The sequence below is a fragment of the Orcinus orca genome, chromosome 7 (assembly GCF_937001465.1).
Source record: "Orcinus orca chromosome 7, mOrcOrc1.1, whole genome shotgun sequence".
Classification (NCBI taxonomy): Eukaryota; Metazoa; Chordata; class Mammalia; order Artiodactyla; family Delphinidae; genus Orcinus; species Orcinus orca.
In genome coordinates this window covers 94,449,480-94,473,353 of record NC_064565.1, presented here as the reverse complement: position 1 = coordinate 94,473,353, position 23,874 = coordinate 94,449,480, and the positions used below count along the sequence as shown (strand labels likewise).

The following is a 23,874-nucleotide window of genomic DNA, read 5'->3' as shown; positions in this document are numbered from 1 at the left end:
ATGTTTTAATTCCTTGAAAAATTCTTCACAGGGTCTTAAGTTTTTAAATATTGCTCTATTTAAAGTTTGCAGATATCCTCAAGAATCCCCTAGCCTACCAGACATGAGTGAGTCCAAAATGATATTTGCTACTGAGGGCTGACAGTTTCACCAAAATATTAACTGTCAAAAATTGAAAAGTTTTTAAAAAATATCTTTGAGGATACTGAAGAGCATGCTGATTACGTCAGTGATGGTTGCCTGGGTATATATGTTTATTAAAATTCACTGAGCATTTAAAACTCTGATTTATTTTCTATGAAAGAAATAATAAAGTTGATTTTTTTAATATTTTAGTTATATAGAGAGGTGTATGTTTGATAGTTATTATCAAGTTATCATTGATAGTATATGTTTGATAGTTATTATTTTATTACAGAAAAAAATCAATCCCAAAAAAATTGACCCAAAGCATTTCTCTCTTCTAAATTAAAAGATTCCAAGTAACTATTTTAAAGTACTGATGTGGAATTAAGAAGAAATGCAGAAGAGCTTTATTTTAAAGTGTGGGGAGGAAAAAATAAGAATACATGTATTCTTGGGCCTCCCTGGTGGCGCGGTGGTTGAGAGTCCGCCTGCCGATGCAGGGGACACGGGTTCGTGCCCCGGTCTGGGAAGATCCCACATGCCGCGGAGCAGCTGGGCCCATGAGCCATGGCCACTGAGCCTGCGCGTCTGGAGCCTGTGCTCCGCAATGGGAGAGGCCACAACAGTGAGAGGCCCGTGTACCGCAAAAAAAAAAAAAAAAAAAAACATGTATTCTTGTTTTTATTCTACATATAAATAAAATTATATATAAAATTTCTATTCTTAATAATAAGAAACATTATTCCCATAAATACCAGGATCTATCTACAGCTATTCCATGCATTGCAATGAGATTTTTTTCCCCACCCTCTTAACATTTTCACTTCCCACAGAGACAGTTAAACCTAATCTTTCTTGTGGATTACTACTGAAAGTGAATTTAGGTGCTGAGGGGGACAGACTGACAACCTCGAAAGCAATAAAATTCAGCTCCAGCAGTAGTCAACACGAATTCTTCAACCCTCATCCAGACTAACTTCTCCCAGAACTCCCTTTGCCAACAGAATACTTAGTCTCTCAGCTCAGCAACCTCTAAAGTGACTAAGATGCTGTGATATTTACCCACACCTCCATCAGCTAATTTCTCAGATTCCCTCTCACTTGTCAGGAACTAATAATTTTTTAACCAAGGCTTACACATAATATAAATGCATTTCTTGAAGATGAAAAACAAAATAACTCCCTTAATTATCAACCCCTTGCTGAGTGAGCCACGCATGAATAAAAGCAGCATTTCTCAATGGAAAATAGGATGTGTGGACTAATCTTATTAATGAATGCATTTTTCTACATCAAAAGAAGTCTTTAATTAATTTAATTTTACTTCTTTTCTTCTTCCTCCCATGAAAGAACTGGCCATTCCCTTTAAACATATGCCTACAATGCTCTCTCCAGAAAATGAATAAATATAGCTTGTCCTAGAGAACTGCAGTGTTGGAAGAAAATTAATCCATCAGGTCCTGTTTGACTTTTGTGATGTGACAAGATTTATTACCCATAATCTATCACAGAGAAGAAAACTCGAGTGCCCTCCATCATTCTGATCTATATTAAACAGCTGTTTGTTGGCAGGTATATTAACACAGTTAGTAATTAGTGCTGTCAAAAGGCTTAAATAATTGCCTGGTGAAGCAAAACTTTGCAAACAGTTTTCATACACTGTAATTTAATGTTCTCACCAGTGGAACTATTTTAAAAACCATCTAATAGTCTTTATTTCAAACAGAGAGCTAAGAGTTTAGAGGATAATGCACATTAATAATATAATGGAAGTTTGGTCAATCAATATCTTCAATACCAGTTAACCCAATGCCTCCTTGTCTTTAAAAGGCTAACTGAATTTCCCTAAAGAATTCATCAAATATTTTACAGTTTAGTCTACTGAATCTCTAATGGAAACCTTTCGAAACCATCTAATTTTTTAAGATGTAATTTTAAAATTCCTAGCCATAAATTACTATCTAATCCAATCCCCTCACACTTTACATGTGGAAACTAAGATTCAGAAAGGTTAAGTGATTTTCTCAATATCACATAATCAGTTACCATTAGAACTGAGACCAGAACTTCAGCCACCTGGTTCCCAGATGAACATTTGTTGGCTAGATAAGAACAGCTACATGATTTCTGTAGCAACTCTTACCTTTGTTGCTCTACACCTATTAGCAGAAATTAAATACTGAATTCAGTCTCAGTTGATAAATTTTGAAAATATCTGATCTATGAACCTGCTCTCCTGTGTATTACTTTAAGATAATAAATGTATCTGTTATTTTACCTTTCTTATTAGAGTGCAAATTATATATTGTATTTTATATAATTTTGCACTATAATACCTAAGGAATTTCTTAGCTCTTTATAATAGTTCATATTAGATGTGCAAAGTTGATTCTTAATTTCACTAATGGAATGGCACTAGAGAGTGCTACCCATCCTTTTCCCTGTTCGATTTTCACCTTAAATCAGATTGATACTGACCCCCCACCTTACAGAAGCCACTTGGTAATCTCACATAACTTGTGTCTTTGTATCCTAAGTTTCTAGAATTAATTTTGTTCTTTTTTAGCAGGGGAACACCAGTGTCTGTATTCTCTTCCATTTACAGCCACAGGGAGGAGTTTGTGTCTATGGCCCTTTTCAGTGTTGGCTTGAGCAAGCTATGTACAAGCACAGGGCAACGTCAGGACAATGTGTAGTATTATGATGACGATGTGGTGATTTCAATTTCCCACCATGAATAAGATCATCCAGTTATTCCTCTATATAGAGCAAGAATAAAGCCTTGGAATAGAAGCATTACTCACCCTGCTAGGCCAGTATTAAAAACCACTTCACCAGCAACAGAGGATGGATGGCCAAAGGAGTAACCTTTCATCTTAGTTCCATCTTCCAGGACAATGTGCGCTGTCTGTGCCTAAAGAAACAGATTCATGAATCATAGCAGAATACAAAATATAAAGTACAACTAGTTGAAAAACTCCAAAAGTACACTACATAAAGGTATTAAATAAATGAACAGTATATTTGATGAAACCATACTATCTAGATTCTGAGTCACTCTCCTGTTTTCTTCAAACGTATGGCTCTTGTCACAGGCAGGTGTTTTATTTTGTTTTGCTTGAAAGAGGAACTGAAGCATGTTGATACACTGTCTATCCTAAGTCTACTTGTAGAGTTATTGACAATCCAGAAATACTTCAGTTTAGCTGTAATGCTATGTGTCTGTCTTTTCCCTCTTAATATTCCCTAGCTTTGTCAAGTATAGCTTAAGGGAAATTCATGAGTTTGCAAAAACTTTGCGAACTTTACCATACAGCTCCTCATTACTCTGAGGCTTAGAGCTAGAAGGAATCTTCAAAGTTATACATCAAATTGCATTCCATAGAGCTCTTGTGTTTGATGGAGTTGTCTCAGGGGCTGCCTCCTCCCTGAGCTTTAGGATCATAAAGAAACTGAAACTTTATCATTCTATTAATACTGATACAAAAGCAAGCATTGTGGAACTTCTGAAAATATATCGCATTTTGCTTTTTAGTAGAGTTAGTTATATACATGTCTGGTTCTCCCTTTAGACTACAAGGCATTCTGAATTTGACTACTTCACCATACTAATCTCTGAACCAGCTTCTATAAAATTCTTGGTTAAAAAGAGGGACAATTACAGAAACTTATCTCAGAAGCAGGCATCATCTACTCTTCAAAAATACTCTAAATTCTATTGTTGAAACAATTTGGGTCTAATTCTCAATTTCCATACAATTCAGGGGGGAGAGAAGTACCACACTTTGGGGTGCAAAATCTAGACTCTGTAAAAAACTCTATGGGACAAAATAATGGGAACATTTTGATTTTATTAAAAATAAACTATAGGGCTTCCCTGGTGGCGCAGTGGTTGAGAGTCTGCCTGCCGATGCAGGGGACACGGGTTTGTGCCCTGGTCCGGGAAGATCCCACATGCCACAGAACGGCTAGGCCCATGAGCCATGGCCGCTGAGCCTGCGTGTCCGGAGCCTGTGCTCCGCAACGGGAGAGGCCACAACAGTGAGAGGCCCACGTACCGCAAAAAAAAAAAAAAAAATTATAAAGGAAAACATCTCTGCAATAATTTAGAAAATTTGAAAATAAATTGATATTTTATTGTATTCAGTGTAATTTTTAAGATTGATGATGGCATTATGGTTATATTTTTAAGAATTTTCATTTTTTAAAGATATACACTGAAATACTTAAGCATAGACTAATATGATATCTGACATTGGCTTCAAAATAATCAGAGGTTAGGGGGAATGAATAGGGATATGAATGAAACAAATCTGGCCATGAGTTGAAATTGCTGAAGGAAGGAAGATCATTGTGCTGTTCTCTCTGCAAGGGTTAAGTGCAGCCATTAAAGATAGAAACATACTAATTCACTACTTTCCTTACTTTTTTAGCTCTGGATCCCATAGCGTCTAATCCTTTTCTATCCTATCACCCACCTCCAGTCTTACCACACACACACACGCACACACAGACACCAATCTCAGTATACAGCAGGAAGGCAATACATGATTTCTAGACCTCTGTCTCTATGTTCCTCTAGCTTTACAAGCACTCAGCTTTTCAAGAGTTAAAATGGTAAAACCTCATTATTTTTCTATAGTAACCTTCTCTTTAGAAATACGATGCCTCTTTTACTTGTAAAGTACACAAGTCCCTTGACACTGGAATGACTGCTTTTCAATGTAGTGTTTATCTTTCAATCAATAGACCATGTGCCTATGTATTGTTTATGTGTAGTGCATACACATTAATTTATATTTACACCCAAAGCTATTTTAGTATTCCCTATTAAAATTGATATGTTTATGGTACTCCTCTCAACAGTAAGTTTAGTTTTTAATTGGAGGTACAATGCATGGATTTCAATTTACATTTTGAAGAAAGTTGGACAAAGTACTGTCTGGCACATTTTATATGTGTTTGTGTATGTGAGTTTGTATGTGAGTGTCCATGGGCAGAGTTAGCCAAAAGAACGTTGTCCTTCACCCAGCTTATCAAATAATCTTTGAGGTAAAATTCTGTTTTATCTACAGCCTTGGAACCAGTGTTCAAGATCTCAAGCTTGACACTTTCTCTTTAAATAGTCATGGTTTACCTTCTCAGACAGTAAATTAAAAAAAAGTTTTTGGAATTACTCAGCACAGAGGAAAGCACAATAAGTAATTAATGTAATACACATGATGACAAGAGTTCCCTGACAGAGACTGGCTTAACACACAAGTTCTGAATTCTGCCTCTGCATCCAGGAAGTCACCTTTGCACGTCACTTCTTCTAATAAGACAATTTTCTTATTTTATATTTTATTTTAATTTGTCAATCATTCTTTACTTATAATTCAAGACAGAGGTTGTAGATTTTAGGAAGTAAGTGTGATTATGTTCAGTGTATTTCCAAAGAACATTATAAACTAATCAAATGTCTATGGTGATGGTTCTCAGTAGGGGTAAGTTTATTGGGAAAATTTCCTAGGTATCTCTGACATGCTTTCACTAGGTGAAAACCTTTGGTCCAAGTAATGGAAATTCACTGTCAAAAAATATTTTCTACTGAAAGTATTATTTTCTGTTCTTGAGGAAGTCATGTGTGGCCTATACGCTTTCACCAAATGGAGGTGAGGTAGGAAACATTTTCTTAAATAATATTTAACTTTGATAGAACCTAAAATAACTGTACTTATTTGGCAAAACTTGATGTGTGAACTGCAAATTTCAATTGTCTTCTATATACCAATTTATCTACCCTACTCTGAGCCATACCTGCCTAAAATATCACCTCTGTTTATTTTGTTCCTTTTGCTTTTCTCTATCCTATTCTCATCTAAGAATTTCAAATTCTCTGATCTATCTGACAACATCTAATTATTTTAAAGAAAGGTAAAAATTAGCATAAGCAATCTGACTCTTGTTAGCCTATTCGTACAATTCTATTTGGTATTTTTCTTCCTCTCTCCATGGGACTAGTTTTCTACTTTGCTTTCTGTCCTTTAAAGATATATTTGAGGAGACATTTACTGTTGCCCGAAATAGTCCCTGAGATTGTGTTCAATACGTCTTTTTTGCTCCTTTAATTATATTTTTTGTTCTTTTCGGCAGCTTTTATAGATTTCCCAATCCTTTTTTCCACTGCACATTATATTGTTACAAGGCTTCTATTTACTGCCTATAGTACCCTTTATATTTCACTTAACTACACTGGCCTCCAACGAGTCTAAAATGATGGGTGCCAATTGACTTATCTATGAATTGATGGAGAAACTCTGAACAAAGAGCTATTATTTGGAATCCCCTCTTCTAGCTAATAAGTTCCCAAATGCTATTTCATTCCAACGAGTCTAAAAGAAATCACCTTGCTACCAGCGTAAGATATTTTAGTAGCCTCAGTCCTAGTAGAAAGAGGACCATAGTCTAGGAATTATACTATAACCTTAAGGGTTCATTTAAGTGCCTACTGCCAGAGCACTTTGGTAGTTTGAATGCTGAAAGTGCAAAGGAAACCTTAATGAGCAGTCTGTACACTCACAGAATGTCAGCAAAAGTAACCAAAGGCTATATAAGTGTAAGTTCTACAAAATAAATGACCTATATCATGACATGGTCCCTAACTGTTTAACAAAAAATGTATATGCCAATAAGACAGTTTAGACCTTCAGGTCACAACATCATTTAGCTCCCATCATGTGCCAAGTTTCATCCTAGGCTTTGGAGCTACATGGATAAATATCCCCAGTGCCCCCCACCCCTTCCACCCTCAATGTAGTAAAAGGGCCAGCTATGTGCTTGGATGGTAAAATAGAGGAACCTCAAGAAGATTACCTTTGAAACACCTAGAAACACAAAGATAAATAAAATATCCTTTCCTTTCAGAGATTTCTCTTTAAAAAAAGAATTCACCCTTTCCTTCCCATTCATGATTTCAGTAATAAAGTTAAAATTTTAAGAGAGAAACGCATCAAATTTTGAATCTAAAGTTTAAAGATTCCTTCAAGTCTTTACTCAAATGTCATCCATCTTCTTGGCAAAATCTATTTAAAATTGCAATATTCCTAAATGTCCATCAACAGGAATGGATTAAGATGTGTTACAGGGCTTCCCTGGTGGCGCAGTGGTTGAGAGTCCGCCTGCCGATGCAGGGGACGCAGGTTCGTGCCCCGGTCCGGGAGGATCCCACATGCCGCGGAGCGGCTGGGCCCGTGAGCCATGGCCACTGAGCCTGCGTGTCCAGAACCTGTGCTCCACAACGGGAGAGGCCATAAGAGTGAGGGGCCCGCGTACCAAAAAAAAAAAAAAAAAAGATGTGGTACATATATACAATGGAATATTACTCAGTCATAAAAAAGAACAAAATAATGCCATTTACAGCAACATGGATGGACACAGAGATTGTCATACTGAATGAAGTAAGTCAGACAAAGACAAATATCATATATCACTTATAAGTGGAATCTAAAAAAGAAAAAAAAGATACAAATGAACCTATCTACAAAACAGAAATAGGATCACAGATGTAGAAAACAAACTTATGATTACCAGGGGGAGAAAGGGGGGGAGGGATAAATTGGCAGATTATACTAGATATATTATATTAAATATAAAATAGATAACTAACGAGAAACTACTGTATAGTACAGGGAACTCTACTGAATACTCTGTAATGAACTATACAGGAATAGAATCTGAAAAATAGTGGAAATAAATAAAATTACAATATACCCCTCAGCACCCTATCTACTTAGTCTACTCTTTCTTCACAGCACTTATTGCCTTCTAACATATCATCCAGTGTCTTATTCAAAACATCTGTCTTGTCCCACTAGAAAGTGAGCTTTATGAGGGCAGAGTATTTGGGTTTGCTTTGTTCACTGATGTGCCTGTCTCCAGGCCCAACATCAGTGCCTGGTACAGAGTAGGTAGTCATTTAATTTTTGTTGGATGAATAAAGCATCACTAAGTGACAATCTAAAGAAAAGTACTGGGACTTCCCTAGTGGCGCAGTGGTTAAGAAGCCGCCTGCCAATGCAGGGGACACAGGTTAGATCCCTGGTCTGGGAAGGTCTCACATGCCGTGAAGCAACTGAGCCCGTGCATCACAATCACTGAGCCTGTGCTCTAGAGCCTGTGCGCCACAACTACTGAAGCCCATGTGCCACAACTACTGAAGCCCACGTGCCACAACTGCTGAAGCCCACGTGCCGCAATAACTGAGCCCACCCGCCACAACTACCGAAGCCCACGTGACTAGAGCTTGTGCTCCACAATGAAGAGTAGTCCCTGCTCACCACAACTGGAGAAAGCCCACGTGCAGCAAGGAAGACTCAAAGCAGCCAAAAATAAATAAAATTAAAAAATAAAGAAATAAAATACTACTTTAAAAATACTGAAAGACATAATTATCCATTCGGTTTTTAGTTTATTCTAGATATATATTTTAAAATAGCAAATATCTGTTTTGAGTTGCCTTTTCACTATTTAACAGTGCCTTTCTACAATACCTTAAGTGTAGTCAATGTGGAGATATGGTGGGAAAGAGATGTGTGCGACATTGAGGGAGAAAGGTTAGTGAATGGTTAGCCCAGGATATGCATACTGAGTATGCTGCATGTGAGTGTTCAAATACATCTTATGCAGAGTTAAAACAAGTATCATGGTAATTCAAAACAAAAGGATCATTCATATCAATTTCCTAGGGATTTCACATGAAAGAGGATGACAGTGCTTGAATTAACGTAACAAACTGTTTCAGTCCCTTTTTCACTTTGAAAATATAGAAAAAACGAGAAAGCTCTCCTTACCCAGTGTATTCTAAAATATAGGAGTATGGAAAGAAAATCCTGTATTCTTCTACTTAGTTTTAGAATAGCTTATACAAATGAATTTCGCAGAAAAAACATTTTACATTTCTCATATTATTCTCACATATTTTTGCCATAGCAAATTCAAGTGACAGGTCTAAGTCAAATTCAAAGAGATCAAAAGTTATTTTGAACAGTGAAAGCTATTAGCTTTTTAATCGTCAAAATTAGTTGAATAAGCATGGACTATTATTCACCCAGTTCAATTTGAAATTTGAGTCTAACTAGCTGCTGCCTCTCTCTAGGTCAATCACTACAGGGCAATACAAGCAAGCAATAAATTCTAAGGTGAGTTTAATCTGACTCCCTCTTAGTGGAATTGAGAAAGATTTTGTTCGGTTTGCTCTCACGAGACACAGAGAACTTTTCTCTTTCCGAAATATGAATATGTATACAAGCCTTATTGGCAGATGACTACTTTGGGTTTTTTTTCTTTGTTTTACTTTTTTCCCTGATCTGGAATAAGCAGTCTCAATTCTTTTAATATGTCCTTACAGCTCTTCATTTCACTTTTTCCCCTCTGGGTCTCTTACTAATATTCCAATAACTTTTCTCAGTAAAACCTTCATGTAAATTAAATTCCATGTGTGACAGGATCCACTTAGTGGCTTAATTTTAACTGGGTACTCATTTTCATTATAGTCTAATTCTTCATCACTATTTAAGTGCATATGAAGTTATAAGAATATTCTTCAACTCTCAAGATCATAGCCAATTAGAAAAATTTAACGTTTAGTTCATTACCTAATTTTAGATCTAAGTGCCTCAGAGTCAAAGGACTAGTTAGATGTTGATGTTGCTATCTTTTATTCATATTGACTCAACCAAATAGACACAAAATGCTGAAATATAACAAAGAAGTTTCGAGTTCCATCGTACTAGTCTTCAACTTAGAAGTTAAGAGACATTTAAACTGCTTTCATTAATCAAATGTAAATAAATCCTTCACTCAATGTAACTTATCAACCCAAATATACATAGTCCAATAAAGATAATAAGGGAAACCTTACCACAAGGGGCAGTGGAAACATTAAGCTTCTATCTGGAAATCTTATTTCAATAAGATCAAGCACATTGGGTTTGGCAAATGCTTAGATCATAGATTTTGAAAGATAAAATAACTATCCATTATATATATGTATATATATCTCACTATTCCCTAAATAACTATTGCTCAAATTTGCTTATATATTCATAATCTAAATTGCAAACCAGTTTAGAAAGACATTTCCACATAAGAGTAGAGTATAATTTTCTATCCAACTGGGGAGGAATTATTTTAAGTATAAAGAGGGCAGACTTCTGGAGAAAAGCACTGAGAAGAGCAGATGCTTTAGGGGAAAAGAATATTCATACACTATGGCAATCACTTCCTCTACCCTGGCCCCATTATTCCAATCTATATGTAGCCCTATCCATTAGGAACTGTTTGAAATCGTGCTCTGTGTAAGGGAAGGAAAGGGGGTATGAATGAGGTTGGGCTGGAGACAGCACTTTTGATAATCTCTTCCACCTTTCACCATCTGGGTTTCTCTTCCCCTCCCATACCCTGCCTGTTGAAATACAGATTTCACTCGTTTTGGGTTTGCTTCTTTGTTTTCTTAGTTTGGGTTTTTGGTTTTATACTCTTGATCAATTGTTGTATATTAAAGGTCAGTTCTGCAGATGTCTTTGGAGACTTTGTCAGAAAAACAAACCTTGAAGATCACTAGGCATAATGACTTAGATATACCCAGGTCCTGACACCTCATTCCTGCCCTCTCTTCTTTCCACATATCCGAATTCTACCTCTTGCTAGGAACTCAAGCTGATCATCTTTGTACACTAACTAAACAGGTATTGAAGGATTCGTCACTTCTAAATTTAAGGTTAAGTGAAATTGGCTCTTAGAATTTACTGCCGTATACCCAACTATTTGACTAATTTCTCCAATAAGATCATAGTCAACACCAGACAACATAAAGGAGAGAGACCCTGCCTTCTGTGTCCAACACAGTATCACTAGCACATAACACAGCATCTGGCACTTAGTGAGTGATTGGGGAAACCACTTTGCATCTCTCTGAATTCATACTTTGGCCCATGAAGTTAACTTTCAGGGATTTTGGAAAGATCATTTAACCCCGGGTCCACAAGGGAGAGTAACAGGTATGATGGGTGACTTTGGGAAATAGAACTGAGCAAGACTGGCTCAACTCTTCTCAACAGTCTTTTCAAAGAAGCCTGTTTTCAGGTGCACATCAAGGTGGGAGATTTGCAGTTGTGAGCAGATACATTTGACTCAGGGAATGGGGATTTCTAAGAAGTCCATTTGGTTGCAGATCTAGACCCTGTTTTCCAAATAGCTTTAACAGTAATCAAGCTGATACTCAGATCTCTATCTCTTTGAATTCTATGTCTTGTTGATTCTAAATTTAGAGGCTGAGAAGGAGGTGTGATTAATTATCACTCCTAGAATCCTACCTGTCGTAGATACCTAGCAAATACTGATTGGTTGAATGAATGGATGAATGGATGAATTAATGAATGAATGAATGGCTATCAGGTGGCAAAGATGCAGCATAATTCTACTTTTCTTTCTCTGAGACATAACTGGCTTGCAAATTGCACTCCTGCTTTACTCCAGTCGTATTTTAACTATTCCTCTTAGGCTTTGCTCACAAACATGAGAAGAAATGGGTAATTTATAGCTGTATTTAATTCTACGTGATTTTTCCTGGGAAACTAGTTAAGGGAATAAAGAACACCCACTTCAATAGTATTTTCTCTTCCATAGTCCACCAAGTAGGGATGTAAGTCGGTACAGCAATTCCTTTTTATAAAGCCATTATATAATAATTAAGCTTTATTCACACCTTAGTAAAGTTAATTTAGTTAGATAATCTACTAACTATTTAGCAGAGTACAGCTAAATGATTAAATAATGAACTCAGTGAAAGAGGGAAAATTACAACAGAAAACAGTAAAAGTATATACTCTCTTACCTTACATGCATCTTCCCCATTATTACTTTTCATACTTAAAATATTAAACATTTATTTTTTTCATTTCATACTTGATATAATATTTATTTGTAACCACATTTAAAATTAAACTTAATTGTTTTATGTTTGGTTGAACTCTTTTCTAAAACATAGATTTCTAATTCAATATTTTTCTGGTAGTGGTTAGTCTTACCAATCTTTCGAACCCACAAATATTAATTCTAATAGTAAGATATTAGAGTTACAGTCTCTCTCCCTTTGACATCTTTTCCTAACATTTCTTGGGAGTGAAACTTTCAAATCATATCTGGGCCTATAGGCTAGGTAATAAAGTTACTTAAATAGTTACTACTCTAATTAAAAATAATTCCACTGTTGATGGAAATACAAAATGGTACAGCCACTGTGGAAAACAGTATGTAAATTCCTCAAAAAAATTAAAACTGGAACTATCTGATCCAGGAAGCCTACTTCTGGATATTTATCCAAAGAATTGAAATCAGGATCTCAAAGAGATATCAGCACTCCAATGTTCATCACAGCACTCTTCACAATAGCCAAGATAGTGAAACAAACTAAATGTCTATCAATGGATGAACGGATAAAGAAAATGTGGCATATACACACAATGGAATATTACTCAGTCTTAAAAAAGGAAGGAAATCCTGCTATATATGACAACATGAATGGCCCTTGAGGGTATTATGCTAAGTGAAATAAGCCAATCATAGAAGGACAAATACTGCACAATTTCACTAATCTGACGTATCTAAAATGGTCAAACTCATAGAATCAGAGAGAAGAATTATAGTTGTCAGGGGCTAGGGGAAGAAGGTAATAGGAAGTTGCTAACCAATGGACATAAAATCTCAATTGTTCTCAACATGAATAAGTTCTAGTGATTTGCTATACAGCATTGTACTTTTTGTTAGACTGTATATATCGTACACTTAAAAGTTTGTTAAGAGGGTGGATCTCATCTTAAGTGCTCTTACCACAATAAAATAAAATTTTATTATCTTATGTTAACAGAAATTTAATCTTCCATCACTGGGGAAAAGAAAGAAAATTGAATTCAGCATACATAACCCAATTATTCTCTTTCCTCTCTTTACTTTTTATCTAAAGTGCTTGCCAATTTTACTGTATGTCAGTAGCAAATTTGTTTGTTTTCCTTTACTGATGCAGTCTCATAATATTCCAACTCTATGCCAAATTCCCAAATAGTTTACAACTGATAATTAGTCCATTTTTATCCCCCACTAAAAAAACCCTGAGGCTGCTATATTTCTATTGTTATTGTTACTGAGGTTTACATATGGTACTGATGCATACTTGACACTCAATAAATATTTGTATAATTAATTTTGAGGAGAGTAACTAAGGACAACATGTATACTTCAATTTTTCTCTAGTTTGAGTTCATGTGTTAAAGCACATCCCATTTTGTTTTGTTTTATTTTTTAATTCTGGAATAATCCTTATATTTGAAAAAAGTAAAGCATTAACATTTCTTAAGCATGCCTTATAGAAGTAGATTGACCTATCACTGTCCTATTTCTACCCTTCGGCATTTGGCATTGCTTTGGCATTGCTTTAATGAGACCCTATTAAGACATTAACAAGATTGCATACATAGTGACCAATGCTTATTAAAGTCTATATGCAGTTGCACAGATAAATTGTGTATATATATTTGAATGAGAAATTTCTACTGTTCTGAGACAGGTATCTTACTTCAAATAAAACCATGAAGTTATGTTGGAAAAATATGTTTTGGGAGCACTTTGCCCTCACTGAAAACCCCACCCTGATCCCTTCCTTAAGACATCATTAATAATAGTTAACATAAATGTACTAGGCACTGTCTCTCTAGCTATTGATGGGTTTTTCTCTAATCCTCACAACCCTCCCCCGCCCCCCACTGAGGTAGATTAAATTAAGCTTTCCATTTTACAGTTGAGCTAACTGAGGCTTACAGTAGTCAAGATCATTTCACTGGTAAATGCAGGAGTAGTGGTTTCTAAACCCAATCAGTGTGGCTTGGAATCCACAACCCTCCATCACTCTATGGTAGTCCTTCCCATGGAGCCATTACGTAGAAAATTTCAGCCTAAACTGACTTACATATTACCCCTCCTTTTTCTTTTTCTAAGCTTACTTCTATTTCTGTTTTCTAAACTTTTAAAAATGGGGATAAAAAGCAATTCAGTCATAGACTGTACTTAAATTTATTTATAAGAATTTTAATTCAAAACTGCCACAGATAAGCTGCAACATGCCCAGGTCAACCAAGAATGACTTACCTGTAAATCTGTAAATCATCAGAGTGAAAACATCAAGTCATTAATTACAACCTATAATCTGAAGAGAACTAGCAGGTTTTAAGAACTCTTCACTCTGATTCCAGGCCCTTGAATTTTCAAGCTCTCAAGACTATTAGGACCAAAGATGCTGTAAACATGGAGATGCTCTTCTCAGTCCCCTTCCAGGAAGGACCTGCCATCCTGCTGCAAGGAGTGAGGTCAGTGGATGGTCACCAGCTGTCAGTTCCTTCAGGATCTACCTCAGTTGCAGAGAGCTGCCTTGCCCTTCCTGGAGTAGCCCACACCAGGTAACCTACCATATTAGACTTTTGTGTATGTGGAGTTTACAGGACTATATAAGAAAGAAAGAAATTGAAAAACAGCCTGTTTTGTTACAAACACATGACAATATTTTGGTTGAAGTGGAAGAAATATGTCAACAAAACAGCACTGCCCTAAAATATCGTATTTATAGAATTACTAACGTCCATATAAAGCAGGAATCCTCGCTGATTCTTTGATTTAAACAACCTGTTCTCAAAATGGAATCGAAAAAGGAATAAAGGAAAGGAAAAGAAAAGAAAAATCTGATTTATTTTGTATTGAGATAAAGTACAGTGCATATGAGCTCTTGAGTAAGAAATAAAATCCAGCAGGAGAAGTTGTTTAGATCATTCTGAAGCCAGGTTAAACAACAAATACGGCTTCAGGTATACATATAAGCACACTAACAAAATGCCAAATTTAAAAGATCCAGATGATGTTTGAGGCCTAATTAAAATTCTACCCAGAGTTGCTACATGTATATTCACTTTGTGTGCAGAAACAGACATCCATGTGTCCTTGTATTAACTACAGCACTTACACATCTATGAAATAGGAAGAACAGCATTGTTTCTTCCCCTGAGCGTGAGAATTCACCAGCAAAATGTTCTGGAGGTAAAGCTTAAGCTAATTTAGCAATAAGTTCCATAAAAGATTTGAATAAAACATTATAGCTACAATAATCCCCTTAAGCTAGTAATGGAAATGAAAATTATTTACTCTGGGAGTCTGATTGTATTGCTGTTAAATCATCTCTCTATGTAAATTATTTGCATATCAGAAAAGATAGAAGCCCCATGTGTTTATCTCCATTTTCACCCAGGCCTAAAGCTACATAAAATATTTGATTTCTGGTGCACCTGAGGTTTCTCAGCTATTAGTTGACATCAGTACTCATCCTCTTAAGAAACAAAATAAATCTGAACCAACCTTTGGAAGGTAGGAACCTTAACAGCCAGAATTTTAGTTTATTATTGCACAGATAATATGGTAAAAAGTTAAAATCTTGAAGTGTTCTTTATTGGTAAATGAAATCTTATTTTTTATTCTTAGAGTTAATACTTTCAAAATATGGATACTTAAGATTCAGTATTACAGCACAATTTGCTATGTCTAGAATATTTAATGAGACTTCTCTGCAGTTACAATGCCTAACACTTCAGGATTTCAAAGTACTGTAACAGCAGTAATCAATTAAGCCTTACAACATCTTAAGTTAATAGCCTTACAACATCCTAAGTTAATATTAAGTCATCTGCCTTTGGTTAAACATAAACCAATGTTGGGGGAAAAAATTACACGGTTAATTTACTTGAATACTTCTATGTTCTGAACATTTATAAACAAATGAGTCAGATTCATAAGTAATTTTTATTCTAGTTATGTTTCTTATTATAAATAAAACATTCAGAAAAATTCCACCACAAAATACATGTATAAAGTATAGGTTTACTAACAAGCACTTAATGGGCATCTGCCATGTGGTAAATCGTTCTGAATCTGGGAGGAATCTTCAATACTGTTAGCTAATATTTACTTTTTGGTTATAAGTTATTATGCATCTTATGTTTAGTTCTACATCACAGAAGAAATTTATTCAGTAAAATTCTTAGTGATAACAGCAACTCTATTGATTCATTTATAAGAACCTCACATTAGCCAATAACCTCCCTGTGAAATTTAAAAGATCAGTATGTGGCATTTATTAAGTTAAAAAAAAAAAGAAAAAGAAGAGAGGAGCCTTGAAAATATTTTCATGAGTTGAACTCATTTGGACCAGATGAAGGAAATCAAGTGTAAGATAGGGATTGCTAGGGCTGAGCAGTCCAACACCAGGCCCGACCTTGGCCCATGTAGCTTTCTTCAACCTTCAGTCATTGAAAAGACCCTAGGAAATACTGGTCACATCAAGGACATTCAGTCTTGCATAGCAAATTCCAGAAGCCTTGAAGTGATCTCTGGTATGACCATTGCCCAAGAGATCTTGGAAACTCTCTACTACACCCTCCAACCTTTGGTACTAGTCAGAAATATGAAGGAAGTCTAATGAAGACCTGAAAGCAGAGGAATGTTCTTTATTTCCACAGCAGTAGGATCTAAATTTGCATTTAAACTATCAGTAAGTCTGGCCACACATGGTCAAATAGAAACGCAAGGTGCCGTCAACAGGAGAGGGTTGCCTGACGCCAAGACTAGTGCCAGTTCTTCTGGCATTTCCCCAGCCAGAATTCTTGGCTTCCGACCCAGGGCTGGGACCAGGGTGAGGCGAGTGAGGTGCTCAAGGCACAATATCAGACGAGGCACATCGTGGGCCTGGTAGTGAGAGCCTCCTTCAATGTTGTACAATAGACATCCCACTCGCCTACCTCAGTCTAGGTCCTGTCCGACTATAGCTTTTTCAAGGGTTTTATGGCAAGAAGCTCAAAATGTCAAGACACTGTTGATGACAAACAAATGAGTCTATACCTCAGAAAGGGAGGTTATGAATGGTAGAGTACATAAAACAAGAATGTTCAAAAGAGAGGCCCCCTCCCAGTTAATGAAATATTGTCCAGCAAAAATATGTAAAGTTGCTAAATCATCTGAACTAATTCTACAACATTTCATTTGGGATTGGAACACAATTTATTATTTCAAAAATTTGGATTATCATGGATAAAATCCATCCTTAAAATGTATCTAGGGACTTCCCTGGTGGCGCAGTAGTTAAGAATCCGCCTGTCAGTGCAGGGGACATGGGTTCAAGCCCTAGTCCGGGAAGATCCCACATGCCGCGGAGCAGCTAAGCCCGTGCGCCACAACTACTGAACCTGCGTTCTAGAGCCTGCAAGCCACAACTACAGAGCCTGCATGCCTAGAGCCTGTGCGACGCCACAAAGAGAAGCCTCTGCAATGAGAAGCCCGCACACCGCAACAAAGAGAAGCCCCTGCTCACCGCAACTAGAGAAAGCCCACGCACAGCAACAAAGACCCAACGCAGCCAATAAATGAATAAATAAATGTATCTATATGTGGTAAAAGTCTAATACAATAATTAGTCTTGAAGATGCATAATAAATTTACCCCTACCCCCACCTTTAATATGTATAAAGAGGCTCCTATATAATAATGAATTTTATTTCCTATGAATGTCTTTAAAGCTACTACAATATAATTAAATGATTCTAATTGTAGGAGTTTTTGTAGTTGCCAATTTCTAATCAAATGACAACAGCTCCTCAAAGGTTGAGCTAAATAGCTATTTCTATGTTACAATCAGAATATAATATCTTACAAAATGAAAACGTTTCAAAAGGAATAGTGATTCTGGGGGTTCATTCATATCTGAAGTACCAGAGTGAAGGACACTTGGAATGTTAGGTTCCTGGCTTAATTATAACACAGGTCACCATTTTTATAAATGAGTGGATTAATGTTAGAAGCAGTACTTATTGAATCCTTTTCTATTCATAAGGAACTTATCCTTTTCAACTTAATACCTTTCATTCCCAAATTCATCTGCAAGTAAAAATAAAACTATTTAGTCTTAGTGACTTTCTAAGACTTGTGAACTCAGAATTTTTTAATTTGTAAGTTTCCTGCAGTCAGAGAGTATCCACTTATTATCCATTTATTTCAACTTATTATTCTCCCTGTATACTCCCAGGGTACAAGTTTCATGTTTATTTGTTAAATAAATAAATAAATAAATAGGATAGTAAGATGTACATCCTAACTTTTGGAATTGAATTCAACATAGTGGAAAAAAAATATCTGCTTCATAGTCCTTGAGTCTAATTCATTATAAGCAATATCTTCCTAGAGATAGGCTTGCTATTAAGGCAAAGGTGAAAAAATCATCAAAGATATTTAAGAATTTTTATCCGATATCTTGTCATTGTAATAATTTATAGCCTACAAAAACATGAAGAAACTCTGATCTAACTTTCTATTAAGTCCTTCTATTAAAATGTATAGAATTGAATGTTTTTTAAGTATCAAGTTTTTACTTTTTGGAAATCAAGCCCTTGTCAGCTGCATCATTTGCATATATTTTCTCCCAGTCCATAGGTTGTCTTTTCATTTTGTTTATGGTTTCCTTCACTGTGCGAAAGCTTATAAAATTGATTAGGTCCCATTTGTTTATTTTTGTTTTTATTTCTATTGTCTTGGGAGACTGACCTAAGAAAACTTTAGTACGATTATGTCAGAGAATGTTTTGCCTATGTTCTCTTCTAGAAGTTTTATGGTGTCTTGTCTTGTATTTAAGTCTTTAAGCCATTTTGAGTTTATATTTATGTATGCTGTGAGGGTGTGTTCTAGCTTCATTGATTTACATGTGGCTGTCCAACTTTCCCAATACCACTTGCTGAAGAGACTGTCTTTTCTCCATTGTATATTCTTGCCTCCTTTCTCGAAGATTAATTGTCCATAGGTGTGTAGGTTTACTTCTGGGCTCTCTCTTCTGTTCCATTGATCCATATGTCTGTTTTTGTGCCAATATCACATTGTTTTGATTACTGTAGCTTTGTAGTATTGTCTGAACTCTGAGAGGTTTATGCCTCCTGCTTTGTTCTTTTTCCTCAGGATTGCTTTGGCAATTCTGGGTTTTTTATGATGCCATATAAATTTTAGGATTATCTGTTCTAGTTCTGTGAAAAATATCATGGGTATTTTGATACATATTGCATTAAATCTGTAAATTGCTTTAGGTAGTATGGCCATTTTAAAATATTAATTCTTCCAATTCAAGAGCATGGGGATATCTTTCCATTTCTTTGAGGGATGACTCAATTTCCATTATTAATATTTTGTAGTTCTCAGTATATAGGTCTTTCACCTCCTTGGTGAGGTTTGTTCCTAAGTATTTTATTTTTTTGATGTGATTTTAAAAGGAATTGTTTGTTTACATTTCCTTTCTGATATTTCATTGTTATTGCAAAGAAATGCAACCAATTTCTGTATCTTAATCTTGTATCCTGCTACCTTGCTGAATAATTTTTACTTTTAAAGTATTTTATAGATTTTTAAGCACTGATCATGTGTGATGGTCACACATTCTTGGAGTAAATCAAGAACTGTTTCCATACTATGGATGACAAAATTTGGGTTCAGAGAGAATATGTGACTTGACTAAGTTCAGAGCATTGAAAAATGCATAAGAAAGGTTAGAATCCAGGTCCTTTTATTCCTATCCAGTGTGTTTTCCACTGCAAGGTACAACTGGCTGAATGTAATAATGAGCACTGAAAATTTTAGATACTAATAGAAAAAGATTACTGTCTCTAGAGATTTCATATTTTATGGTGGTTGATCATTTATACCCTTGATATCAAATTCCTTTAAAATGTAGAGTACCTTGAAATTCTTTCTTCTTCCTTATACGTGAAATATAACTGTGCCTATTAACAAGGTACACTCTATAAATATTAGCTACAAACAAACGCATGAGGAAGGACCACGTAAAAGTACAAGTGCGTCACTGCTGTCGTCAAATCCACTCTCCTTGTCCCTCACCAAGGGGAAAGTGACCTCCAAAGACATTGAAAAGGCAACCCATTTACACTGCAGTGCTTATATATCTGATCCCAGGGTATCTTCCACAATCCATTTACTATCTATAACTGGCTATAATGTTATTAACCTTTAGTGACTAGTCTCATTGCCCTTCACTGACCATATATAACTATATCCTAATGATTTTAACTATCTTTTAAATAGGATACTCATATAAAAAGAGTAAGTTTAAATATATCTTGCTAAGAGAATTGAGTTTTAAAAGTGAAGGCATGAAGAAAAGTTGGTAGAGGACTGTTTCAAAATAAGTGAATAGTAACACAAGTTCCCTTAGATTGCTGTATAGAATTTTAATTCACTACTGTGAAGTTCAAGAACTTCTATATTTCATGCCTGGCATTCCTCCAAAACTTTGGCCAGAAATGATTGAGTATGAGTAATGGCTTTTACACTGTGAAATGATGGCTTATTCCTCCTAGAAACTTGTCATTCTTAGCTGTGAACTTTGGCAGACCTTTAAAACAGATCTGCCACCATGAACTAGAACTACTTTCACAGTGGACCATCCACGTAATTAAACCATTTTGTTGTAGTTGTGGTTGTATAGAGTGCTTATTATGATAGTGGAGAATTGGCTTCTAGTATCAGTCACATCTATGCCATTTTAAGTAGTTACTCAATTTCTTTGTTTCTGATGTCTGATGGAGATACACCTAACTCTATCTACCTATTTTTGTGAGAAGAAAAAGATATTCCAAGGGACACAACTTCAAAGTCTTAAAAGACATGTCTAACTTTAAGCAATACAGTTCATCACTAGTTATTCTCTCTGAAGTGATATAGGAGTACCCTTGAGATATTACTAACACTAAACTGAAACCAAATACTCACTCTCATAGCTTACATGTAGTCACTCTATCGTTGATGATGGTTTAGAACATATCTCCTTTCTGGCTCTCTTGGTACAATTAAACTGAACCCAAGAAAATGGCTGTTCCTGGGTTTCTTAATTTAGAATGGTAGTATCTTATACTTTCTCTTGAGATCTTGAGATCTCTTTTTCTTTCTCTCTCTCTCCCCACCATTCCTACTCCTTCAGACCTCCTTTCTCTTTCTGTCTCCCTCTTCTTTCTGCTTTTTATTCACCCCTATTTCTTTCCCACTCCAGTCAGTGGAGGTCACGAGAATCTACGGGTGTTGTTTAGCCCTGCAGATATCATTTGGGCTAAAATCATACTGAATCCTTCCTTGAGCAATCTAAGCAATAGAAGCTGGGGAAGTATTTGGAGGATTTTTAGCCAACTCACTGAGCACACAGAGTATAAGCAGTACACTCAAAACTATTACAACCTATTTTTACATCAACAGCTAGAGGTTGTTTGGGTTTTTTTTTTCCTACTGCACTTTTTACAGCTCTTACTACTATAGAAGCAATATATTTAAAGCTACTGTGATTACTTAAATTTTATATTCACTCAAGATGATTTTCAGTAGCAAAGTTCCCTTGTAGTAATTTCAGATTTCTCTGGGAATAAATGTCTTCATAAAGGTATAGGAAGGAACAGAAGTTCCTACAGGAATTTCATAACTCACTGGTGGGGGCGACGGAAGAGCACTTAATGTTCTCTTCCTGAACCTGCTCCTCAGTTACAGATACATTCAGAGAGACAGGCTCATCAGCTGATAATTGCCTTAGTGTCTTAATCTGCAAAATAAATATAATAAATTTGTCCTTCTAAAAGAAGAGCTAAGAGGGAAAAGGAAAAAGCAAAGGAAGTATCTACATGATGATCTGTAAATATCAAAATTATGTAGATATTTTCCTCTCAACATTTTTTCCCAGAAAACTTTACAGTGAGCCAACACGGAATAGGGGTTAAACACACTACCTACAGCCATGTGGCTCATGTACATATAAACAACTCCATGCTTGAACCCAAAGTGTGAGCAATAGTGTCTGGGCACAAGCAGAGCCCTGATAGCCTTTTGAAAAATTTGTTTTCTAAACAGAACACTTACATTTTTACATATTCACAGGAATTGTGATCCTTCTTTATGTTGGGTGAAAATTAGTAAGTTAGTAGTTCAGAACTATGTTTTTCCTTTGTAAGTGACACCTTTGCTTCATGATAAACTACACCCCATACAATCTTATTGGAAACAATGAATACGGGAATAATACCTTGACAGAAAGGAGCCTGATGCCAGGTCTTGAAAATTTCCATGGATGGTGTGCAGTCACATTGTTTAAGCCAAAACCTGTCTTCAGGGTCTTCACCACTTTGCAAGCTGTCAAAATCCTCATCATTTTGAAGATGCTGATTTGTGACTAAAAATAAATGAAATTGCATATACTTTATGAGAATTTTGCTATAAGATTTTTAAATTAATGTGAAGAAAGCTGGGGGTGTGCAATCTAGTGTTTAAGGCTGACTGCACAGTGATCTTTGAAATTCCATTCATTCTGTCATTAAATGTCTTCGGCCATAGCTCCTCCTTCTCTTAAGCCCTCCTCCTGAGGTAATGTCCAGAGATGGACATGTAATACAAATTGCAACACATCAAACACTACCTGCTCCTGCTGAAATAATGTTAGTGTTGTGGAAAAACAGTCATCTGTCAAAGGAATTGCTTATGCAGCTGAATAGAATGATCTAGAAGCAGTGGACACCCTCAGGAATATCACTTGCCCTAAAGAGTAGCAACTTTCTAATAATGCTAAGGATCAAAGGTTTTTGCTTGTGTGAGATGTAATGCCTAATTTGCCGTAAAAGACATTTTGAATTCCCAAAGAATCTGAAGACTTGCGACTTTCTGCTTGGAAAAGACAATGGAAATCACATAGAGTAAAAAGGACATCAGAATAAGCTTTTCTCCACAAATAGAGAACAAACCTTTCTACACTGTGCTTTTTTTTTTTTTTTTAGTTAATAGTGTATTACATTCTTACCATTGCATTGTTCTTTGTTCCAAATTTAAAAGCAATCAGTAATATCAACTAAAACACAACTGGAGCAAAGTAGCCTATTTCTATCCCTCTTAATTTTTCAATTTGTAAAAAGTATATGAAATAATGGTAAACACTGATTTTAATGAGAACACATTCCTAAGTCAAGATTTTTTTAGTTGTTTAATTGCTACATATAAAATTCTCAAAACGTGAATATTTGTGTTTCAACCTGAGTTGAAATTGATTCACTTAGCCCTCAATCCCATGTTTAATCAGGCAGTCAAAGGGTCTCATTGGCTGGAGGAAGCTCTCACTTAAGTCATGTGTTTATGTAGATTAGGAAACTCTGCAGTATTATCCTTTGATATCCTTGCAAAGGAGGCCAAGAAATAAAGGCTTTTTCCTAGCACTTTTCACAATGGAAAAGATGACATAGAATGGCACAGAGATTATAAACTTCATGATGTAGGATGAGTGCTAGAATTAAGTTGGGGGGGAGGGTTTGAGGATTTTTTTGTTTTTAAGGAACAAAGTTTAAACTCCATCTTCTTCTGCCTTACTTAATGTATTCATGTATAAACATTCTCTGAAGCCAAACTGCTTCACAGCTCCTGGTGCTAGAAAACTGAAAAAACAGTCTCAATCTAGTGTATATAATTAATAAAATAAGTAATGTATGGTAGTGTGTCCAAATACAATGGAGAAAGAGAAAGAAAGAAAGAAAGGGAGAGAGAGAAAGGGAGAGAGAAAGGGAGAGAGAAAGGAAGGAAGGAAAAGATCAACTCCCTTGTGCATGT

At 35.8% G+C, this 23,874-nt stretch overlaps 1 protein-coding gene across 1 annotated transcript in view; it reads right to left on the bottom strand.

Annotated features, from left to right (window-relative positions):
* CPS1 (carbamoyl-phosphate synthase 1) overlaps nt 1-22,577 on the bottom strand; it is a 142,669-nt gene extending 120,092 nt beyond the window's left edge. Inside the window, exons 1-2 of the mRNA XM_004262765.4 lie at nt 22,310-22,577; nt 2,931-3,040 (exon numbers count right to left, since the gene is read on the bottom strand). Coding sequence (XP_004262813.1) covers nt 2,931-3,040; nt 22,310-22,435 — 236 coding nt within the window. The 5' untranslated portion in view covers nt 22,436-22,577. The remainder of the gene's footprint in view (nt 1-2,930; nt 3,041-22,309) is intronic.
* Between the last annotated feature and the right edge of the window lie 1,297 nt (nt 22,578-23,874).